General features: G+C 32.7%; 1 protein-coding gene across 1 annotated transcript; it reads right to left on the bottom strand.

The window, feature by feature from the left end:
• Positions 1–127: 127 nt before the first annotated feature.
• LOC134275338 (multiple epidermal growth factor-like domains protein 10) lies at positions 128–8,602 on the bottom strand (the record flags this gene model as incomplete). Its single annotated transcript, XM_062757615.1, has 12 exons — positions 8,596–8,602; positions 8,053–8,304; positions 7,792–7,929; positions 7,544–7,684; positions 7,152–7,292; positions 5,978–6,118; positions 5,731–5,868; positions 3,208–3,348; positions 2,741–2,872; positions 2,224–2,347; positions 549–643; positions 128–318 (listed from the first exon to the last, which is right to left on the bottom strand). Coding segments are annotated over exons 1-12 (1,641 nt in total), but the record flags the coding sequence as incomplete, so codon positions are not given.
• Positions 8,603–10,470: the final 1,868 nt, after the last annotated feature.

The following is a 10,470-nucleotide window of genomic DNA, read 5'->3' as shown; positions in this document are numbered from 1 at the left end:
AACCTTTGAAAATGTCCAGAACATAATTTTTCTTCATTTTTTTTTTTTTTTTTTAAATTTGATTATCTCGTTTGAAAAACGATGTATAATCATGAGTATGATAATAAATTAAAAAGATGAAAAATACTTTATATTCATTTTTGAATGCAGCATCATCGTCTTGAGACATTTTATCTAATATGCATTCCAAATCTTTTGTTGATATGGTTTTGTTTGAACGTGAGAGTCCCCCTCTTAGGTCATTTGCATATCCAGGGTCTTTGAGAAGTGGTGTTGTTGGAACACTGCCTGTTATATCTTGTTCGAACGTTGTAGTTCCTAGAATTGTGCCTTACTTATTTAATAAAAACTAATCTGATGTTAACTTTTTTTTGTTATTTATGAGGCTGCTTTTTTAAAATGTTTAAATTCTTCCTAGTTTGTTATACATACTCTTTTTAACATGTACATTACAAAAAGATAGTTGTGGATAGTTAGGAATTACAAGTAGACATACACTGTACACACACCCTCACAAAAACCCTTACATACAAACAATATTAACTTACGATGCATTGGAAATGACTTTCTTCTCTCTTCTGTCGGATGTATGATCAATTCTTGGTTTTCGATCTGATTATCTTTTCTCAATTTCTTTCTTAACCTTTTAAAAAAATATCATGAAATGTTAGCAACTGGATGTGAGAGAACATGATTAATGCAGAAAAGTTTTCATATATATAGATAATTTTATCAATTTTATTGATTGTCAATACCACATGTAGCTTGGTTTAATTTTAAAATATCAAAATAACTCTTTGACTTCATCCTACTTCCAATTAGAATCGTATGTGTTTATCCCAAAAAAATATTTACTGTCTCTCCAATTAAATTATAAATACGCAATTGTTCCTTGCAAAAACATCTATGCAGTGATTTTTTTTGTTATAAATTATCTAAATATTAATTTTTTTAATTAATAAAGCATTATAGACAACACTTAACTTTATTCTTATTATAAAAACATATGCCAAACATGTTTTGATGTTTTAAAACGTCAGGAAGCTATACTAAGCAAAATAAGTTTAGCAATTTAATATATTTTAAAACAAAGTAAAAGAAAATAGACACAGCACTTTCAATTAAATTATGATATAAGCTTGTCATCAATAACAAAATAAGGCAAATTTTATCAACAATTGTGTGCTGTTTTAAAAGAAATATCGTGAAAGTGATCACAGATACAGATTTGAAAAGTCACATTCAGTTTCAATAATGTGGAAGGCGTCTATAGCTAATTGCAGCAATAACAACATCACAACGGCACCTCATGCTCCTTATAAGGTTTCTTATCTCAAGCATGATGATCTGGTTCCACTCCTGCTGCAGCGCAAGAGTCCGCTACACTACTTTGTTGTCGTTATGTTGCTGTCTTAAACAACAACCAAGAATGTCACAAACGTGTTCAATGGGTGACAGATCTGGCGATCTCGCGGGCCAGTCAAAGATCTTAACGTTATTCTGATGAAGGACAGCTTGTGTGCCGTGCGGGCATTGCCCATGCGAGGCTGGTCTGTCGATGACGTTGGGTTATTGGTACTGCTGTGCGAGGTTTTCGAGCTCGATTTGCTAAACCTAGCTGGGTGTTTTTACACGTAGTCCACATAACCTAAGTTCAGTTGCACTAGGTAATTCGTCTGCAACTTTAGAACCAGTCATGAAACGGTTACGTCTCGACGTTGGAACAGTAAAATGTTCTTGCATAACCGTCGTTTTAAGAATTACTAACATGTCAAGTGGTCCAGGATGGTTTAAAAGTCAACATATGGTCAACCAATGCAGAAAAAGTCCAGCGTCATTTCTTTTTGAGCAACGGGCGTTAGCATCTCTATAGTCGTTTGACATTCATTTTTGAAAAGTCCTGGACGTTTCCTAATTTGTCGTTTTTGCACGTTTTCTCCGGTTTTCTTTTACAAGCGTGCTCGAAAGACTTTTCAAGTAGAAAATTCTTTCAGGACTATGTTTGTTCGAGCGTAACCTTTTGTATTGTTGAAATGTCATAACGTTGGACGACGCGGTTTTTGCGCGTCAAGTTAAACAATGAAGCGTGTCTTTTGTTACACTTTTCTATATTGATCTTAAGTAGAAACAAAATAAAACAATTTCGAAAAAGATTTTTAAAATTATACCAATGGAAAAACAATTGCTAAACTTATTTTGCTCAGTATATATTATTGAACAAACCGAAGGAAGAGAATGGCTGATAGAAGGCATATCAAGAAGAGTATGCTCGTTCCAACTGATAGTTCAACAGTTAACGTGTCCTCCTCTCTGTTACTAAATTTGCCTCTTCCTCTTATTTCATCCCCTGATATAAGTAGAGATAAAAAAGGCCTCACTTTTTTAGGTGAATAATATTTATTTATCTGTATTTTTACTTGTTCAATTTTTTTTCGTCTTGGCTTTAACAAATGAATGGTTGAAAAAAAATTCTATCTTACAATCAGTTAACCTTATGAAACTTTAAAGTTATGTTCATTTGCTATCTCCCGAATCACAGTAAATCAACTGGATAGGTAGATAGGTGGAAACATTTTTCTAAAGCATCAAACTTCATAAAAATTCGCGGAGAGGGGATATCGTTCCATTAATATTAATAGATTATCGGCCGGGAGAGGGTATCAAAACATTTTTGAAGGAATTCCTCACAAGTTATATTGACATTGATGTCTTATTACATGTGCAATACAAGAATAATTACCTTTTTTGCAATCAGTTTCACTATGCCATCCTGACGAACAAGGACACATTCCGCTAACATGATCACAAGATTTTGTACAGTTCTCTGGACACGTTGACGAGCAATTGTTACCAAAGTAACCATCCGTACACTCTAATATTAAGCTAATATATTTGCATTCTTGTCGGTACGAAGGAAACAACAATTATGAAAATACTGTTACCGAAGGATTTAAATTCAATTGCCCGTAAATCATAACTTTTTTTACTTTTAACGAAGGGGAAACATCAATAAAAATATTTACATACAGGTTGTATTACATAAAGCAATTATACTAATTCCATCATTTTCATAATCACTCTATATTTTTTTATCTGATGATAAAAAAAATTGAAATGACAATTTGATTTAGATACATTTACGAGACATTATTAATGTTGAAATGCAAAAAATTAATTAAAAGTACAATTTCATTCTTCAAAACATACCTTCTTTACACAAAGGACCAATGAATCCGTTTGCACAGCCATTGTCACAGACACCAGTCACGTGGTTACATGTCTCATTGTGTACACAGCGTTTACTACAACCTTTTCCACAATATTCCCCATATGTTTGTAAACTACACTCTGTTTAATAAAATTGCCAAGGACTAATAAACGATTAAATTTAAGACTATCTAAGTGACTACTTCCCAGCATTGTTTATAGGTTAAGCAAAAAACATTGAATTTAAATTTATTTCTCTTAAGGGGAGACCTATGTCCGAAATGTCTGTGTGAAATTTTCAAAACTTTGACATTTCATTCCTGACCATTTGCCCTTAATTTTTAGGTTTTAAGAACAATACCTTTTTATGTTTAATTTTACACAGGAGCACGTACAAAAACAGTGTGAAATGCTAAAAATAGATTATTTTCAGACATTATTGTTCTACCCCAAATGTGCGCTAAGAAGAACCAAAAATGTCAAATCATATTCAGAATCAACACTTATTTAATTTATATGACTTGTATCCTTAAAATAGAGGCAAATTCATCGAAATCCATCTCGCATGAAAAATTATAATGGAGCACAATGTAAGTATTACCCCTTTTTTCTCGTCGTATTGTTTACAATTTCGACATGCATAACAGGTAATATCTTAGAAAGTCTTTGTGTGAAACTGTTGTCATTCATATTTTTTTAAAGAAATGATTCATCTCTATATTTCAACAAAGAAAAAAGTATACCTTTATGATGAAATAAACGAGAAATATTACGTTTTCTTTCATTTTTGTACTCTTATGTCATAAATATTGACTTTTATGCACTAAAAAAGGGTAAGTAAGCACTGACAAACATCTGAATATAAAACTATTTTGCGGAAAACGAGTATTTTGTTTTGATTAGAAACAATTTAAATAGATAAATTTTCTTCCACATTCCATTCATACTGCCCCCCCCCCCCATTTTCCCCTCAACAACCAATGCCTATTAGAACCTCGGAATGACTTTATATAATAAAATCTACATGGACTATATAAATCAATAAGCAAATATAAACCTGTACAAGTACATTTCTTATTTTTTTCTTAGAAAATCGATTGATGGTAATCATAAAATTAAACATATTTCCCTGATCTAAGCCGCTTTCTTTGCTTAATTTAATCCCTTTTTGCACTATTATATCAGCATATTATGGAGGTATTTTTTTTCAAAGTAGAAATTGCTATGAATTATCAACCAAAGGAAGAAAATTCTAATATTACCAAACTCCATAAATCAAATAAAACTGTTATTAATAATGAATAAATTTTCTTTTTTGTAAATTGTGTACGTTATTGATTATCAACAATGTTATGCCTACTAGTATATCACAGTTGCAAAAGTCAACAGGTAAAAACAAACGTCGCAATTGTGACGTCACCTAACGCTGCCTTGACGTAGAACGACATAGGTCCCCCCTTAATATATAGAGAATAATACAAACCCTTTTCCATATCACATCCTGTATCAGCCCGAGACACCATTATTAGCCAGAGGGCCGAAGACCCGAGGGCTGATATTGGTCGAGGGCATAAACAGGATGTGATGTGGGAAAGGGTATGTTTTATTATGTTTATTACATACTAAATAATAAAACATAGTACACATTAAGTTGAGAAGAAAATAAATGAATAATCGTGCACATACTTCTTACATGCACACGGTCTATTGTCTCATATGGTATGGGTTTGTTTCTACATGTACTTCTATGTCAAATGTGCCCGATCCGTAATTTGAAAATAATTCATTATTTGTCAATAATGAATTACATTATATTATCCTTACATTCAAAAAGTTAAAATTAAGAGAATATCTAACCCCCCAAATTATGTGTATGATCACTAGTACTGTTTATTGTTATTTTAGGGTTAATTTTCTAGAGGAGTGATATTGATCCTTATCAGCCCAGCAAATCCATATCAGCCCTTCAGGGCTGATATGGCTATTGTGACGTCAGTCATATCACATATGCAAAAATCCTGTATTTATTACTCAGTACATGTATGTAATAAATATCTATATCAATTTATTTAATCTATGTGTACTGCAGTGTCTGTATATATTTCATAATCTTGAAAAGACCTCTCCCCTCCCCCCCCCCTCTCTTGAGCTAAAGAAACTTATCAAATTGACTGTTTGAAATTGTGAGTAACAGTGGGAATATTAACATATATTCATACATGTACTCAGTTAATGTAACTATGCTACGATAGCTTATAATGATACCATAACAATATAAACACTTTTTATGAAAAAAATAATATTTGCAGGGTGAGGAGGGTAATTTTTGTTGTTTTTAAAGATCCATGAATTAAGTACACCATGAAATGCAATTTTTTAAAATATATTACTACAATACTTCAAGAAGAGAATCCAATGTCCATGACCAGCATATTTTCCTTAAACATGAAAATTTGACCCCTCGAAAATATATGATTTGACACTATAGTCTCAACGTAAGGTTATATAACAACATAAAAATACCGTTGGAGCAATTGAAGCCTTGATATCCTGGTTCGCACCCATAACTGCATTTACCATTGACATTGGAACAGGAATTGTTAGAACAGGTACCGCTGCAATTCTGGGAGCATTTTGGTCCATAGTGGCCTTTACTGCACTCTTTAACAAAATTTTTTGAACAGTCACTGGTTTAAGTGATTTTTAAGTGATATGAAAAAATTTTTTTTTATACTCATATATTTATCATTAGCAGTGTCTGTCAATATACCTTTATCGCACCTTTCTCCGACATATCCATCTTTGCATCCTATATCACAGTGTCCAGTGGTATGATTGCACTTTTTGTCATTAAAGCAATAAGTACTACAAACTTCTGTGCATTTGTTTCCGAAATGTCCTGACTCACATACTGTATGAGAGATTGAAGATCATCTTTAATTTAGACAATTTGCTGTGGTTTATAAGAAGAGAGAAAGAAGGTGCCATTGTTATGTGTATCAAAAAGTAAAACCATTGTTTTGAAACAGTGTCTTCTTCAGTGAAAATGTATTCTCTAATAATAGCATCCTTTAAACATGTAAAGCGTTATCATTTTGGAACTGGGTCCACTCAAGGAATGTGTTATAAGAAAATACTGTAAATGTAAAATGAATAATATCTGGCATGTACTACATTTGGCATTTGGCATTAATTTATAACCAAGTAAGCGTAGATTTTTTTTTACGCTTTCTTAATGTGCTAGATAAAAATTCATGATCTACAAGACATTTAGTGATGTTCTTGATTTAGCAGACCCTGCTTTCCGCCTATATCGCTTAATAAAATACTCATTGTAAGGCGATAGATACTTCCTTGCTTGAAGCCAGCTTGCTTTTAATATATAATACAACATATGTTATAAACAATGCCTTCATAACAATCGCTCCATCATGTATGTAAAGGGATCGTTTCATTTAGCTGCTCAGATAATAATTCACTTTTCATAACTTTAATTGCTATCCGAATTCAGATTTCTACGATAGTACTTCTAAAGTCAACTTATACCTCAACCTAACCTCACTCTTTTCTGCTGACATTTAATGGATGTGTTTGTTACATATATATGTAGCTTGCTTTATTATCATCTTTTTAATTTTCAGTAAGGCAAATTTAAAAAAAATTCATGATACTTTATCCCCAAAAATGCTTGATACCTTATATTGCTCAAAATAGTAAAACATATAACTATTGATAATAATTAAAAATGTATAGCGAACAATTACTTGAAATGAACTTCAGATTTCAAATGAAAAGAATAAAGATATATAATTTCAAATTCAAAACAATCAATGATAATTTTTTGAACTTTAGCTTTCATTTATTCAAAAGCTTAAGATACCAATAAACTGGAATTTAATCGTGTTTGTATCGTGTATGACGATTTTCATCCTTTATGTACTTACTTTGATCACATTTCCCATTTAAATAGCCCGGACTGCAACCTTCGTCACAATTTCCGGAGATTTTATTGCAAGGTTTTCCATGTAGACAGTGTCCACTACAGCTGAACACGCAGTTTTCACCATATGATCCGTCTAGGCATTCTTTGAAGTCATTATGAAAACACACATTTTACATTCGATCTATCCTTATTAATGTTTATTGACTTCAAATAATTTTCAAACACCTTTCAAATCACAGTCTGATAAACATGAAAAATGATGAAAACTTACTCAGACGAAAGAGTTTCATTTTTGTGTATAGAGAGTAAATACTAATGGCTTCTGTTATGCAAATTACAGATACAACAACGAAAGTATGAAAAATTACCTAAATTCAATTTAATCCATCTCACCTTTATCACACAAAGTCCCTGTCCAACCAGAAGCACATCCTCCACTGCAATGACCTAATACACCATCACAGTTGGCATTGTCCTTACAATGTCCAGCACAAGTTTGTTTACATTCGAGTCCATATTTCCCAACTGGACACTCTGGGGGAAAATTACGCTATTAAAAATTAATTCTAGATCTCAGATGTTTTGTGAAAATTGTTTCCTTTTAATCAAACACAAAGCATATACTGTATCTAAATTTTTACCATTACTACATAGATCCCCGACCCATCCAGGTTTACATCCAAGACATGTTCCGTCCAAGATATGGCATCTTTTTTCTTGGCATTGTTCTGGACATCTATGATTGCAATTTTGACCATACATTCCACTTTCAGAACAACCTTACCGATGTGAATGGGAAAACAAAATTAGTTATTCCCTCATTTTTTTCCATCTAGGATTGATTTGAAATCACGCATTAGTTTGAAAAATGCAATGAACATTTATCACTACTAAATGTGTACCTTGTACATCTACATCACATAACTCTGTAATAGAAGATTGTTCGAAACCTTCAGGATACCCGTCGGGATATTCACTATCAGGAAGTCGTTCGTTATAGTAGATGACGTAACGTGCATGACCAATACATGTTGTATTAAAATCTAGGGGAGGTAATTCTTGACCGTCTATGAAACAGCGGTAACCTTCCTCTTTGTTTGTGGAGTTAGAGAGATAAAGGGAAAATCCTGCAAATCGCCCTCTTTGACGTTCAACTGTTTAAATAATAACATAACATCTGTAAAATAGAACTTAAGTATAATATAATTGTATTTTATCATCAAAGTAAAAATTGACAAGAGTTTAGCTCTACTTGGGACAATTTCCAGTTAAGCTTGCACTTTCAGTAAGGCGTGGCATTCTCGACGTTACATGATTAGCTTCTGAAATTTACACAGCTTTCCTTCACTGTTTAAATACACATAGGATAGAAATTCAGCTGAATGTCAACTAGTGTAGCAAATAGCCAATTTATAGTTCTCGCACGGCACAGAGGCGGAGCTTACGTCTCATCGTTGTCAACAATTTAGAGTTCCTGATGTTATTAATTTCAACCAATGAGAATATGTTTGCCATTTGACAGATGCTTATTACGTTGCGCCGAGAATACCACGCCTTACTGAAAGTCCAAGCTTACCAGAAAACTGTAATATCACATTTGTACACGATTTACTATGTTTAAAAATTTCACTCATTATTAGTTGATAATCCTCTAGTTCACATGATTGTTAATTTGAAATCGTGGCTTATTCATCTTATTTCAATTTTACAAGAAATCATCAGAGACGACCACTTCGCTCGTTACGTCATCAATGGCGTTTTTCCTTTAAACCCCTTTTTGGCTCACCTGAGCCAAAGGCTCAAGTGAGCTTTTCTGATCACAATTTGTCCGTTGACTGTCGTTGTCGTCGTCGTCGCTGTTGTAAACTTTTCACATTTTGTACTTCTTTTCAAGAACCGCTGGGCCAATTTCAGCCAAACTTGCCACAAAGCATTCTTGGGTGAAGGGGATTCAAGTTTGTTCAAATGAAGGGCCCTGCCCTCATTCAAGGGGAGATAATTGGGAATTAATGAAAATTTGGTGGTGTCTTTTAAAAATTTTCTTCTCAAGGACCACTGTGCCAGGAAAAATGAAACTTATGGGGAAACATCCTCAGGTAGTGTAGATTCAAGTTTGTTCAAATCATGACCCCGGGGGTAGGGCGGGGCCAAAATGGCCGACCAAAGTTTTGCATAGAAATAGGAAAATTCTTTAAAAATCTTCTCAAGAATAACAAAGCCATAATTTATCATATTTATATGGAAGCATCCTCAGGTAATGTAGATTCAGGTTTGTTCAAAACATGACCCCGGGGGTAGGGCGGGGTCAAAATGGCCAACCAAACTTTTACATAGAAAAAGATAGGAAAATTCTTTAGAAATCATCTTACCAAGAATAGCAAAGCCATGATCGCTCATGGGACTACTTTTGGATATAAACAATTCAATAATAAACCAATTTCTACTTTTTCCCAGCCACAGTGCTCAGGTGAGCGATGTGGCCCATGGGCCTCTTGTTTTAAACAATAATATCACCATATAAATTGTATTTCTACCTGTATACGACATAGGAAAATTTGAGTTTTATTTTTTTTTAGTTTTTTAATCATATCAGTGAATTAAACAAAAAAGTAGGTTCATATGCTTGTTCTTCTTGTGAAATCAAGACCGTAATTATTGCACACATTTTTTTTTTACAGAATGTGAACCATTACAAGATTTATCGAACAATTTTGATAGTTGTTTTAGAGTTTCATATTAAAGTGGTATACGAGTATTCAAATAATAAATTCATTTTGGGATCATTTGAAAAATTAAACAATATTACCAATTGCTCTGCAAATTAAATCTGTTAAATGAGATGTCGTGGTAAAAAAAACTCTCTTTGAATAGACTATATCAAATATTTGTATGAAACAAACTAGTACATGGAATATAAGAACAATAATCAGGTAACTTTTGACGAAGCCTATGAGCCCTTGAAGAATCTGCTTCTGTATTTTTTGTTTTTCTCTCTCTTTCAAAATTCCCCCCTCTATCTCTATTTTCTCTCTCTAATAAAAAATAAAAAAAAAATCTACAGAAAATGTATATACTAGTTACATGTATCGGCCGCAGCAGCAGTGCACATGGGGAAATGAGACGTTGTTTTTTTTATTTGTAGAGTAAAATATTTCTTAAATGATAACATGTATTATATCATGAGTAAAATATTTTTTAACACTTGGTTTAAATTAAGTATTATTTGTTGTTATTATGTTTCAACTTCATTATCATTTCTCATCAGGTAGTTGATAATTTATGGTTATATAAAGCGTTTACAATAGGTACTCCCCACTCTG

This window comes from Saccostrea cucullata, unplaced genomic scaffold, assembly GCF_032062105.1.
Source record: "Saccostrea cucullata isolate Sc308-1 unplaced genomic scaffold, CSIRO_AGI_Scuc_v1 ctg7779, whole genome shotgun sequence".
Taxonomy (NCBI): Eukaryota; Metazoa; Mollusca; class Bivalvia; order Ostreida; family Ostreidae; genus Saccostrea; species Saccostrea cuccullata.
This window is presented reverse-complemented; position numbering and strand designations above follow the sequence as displayed.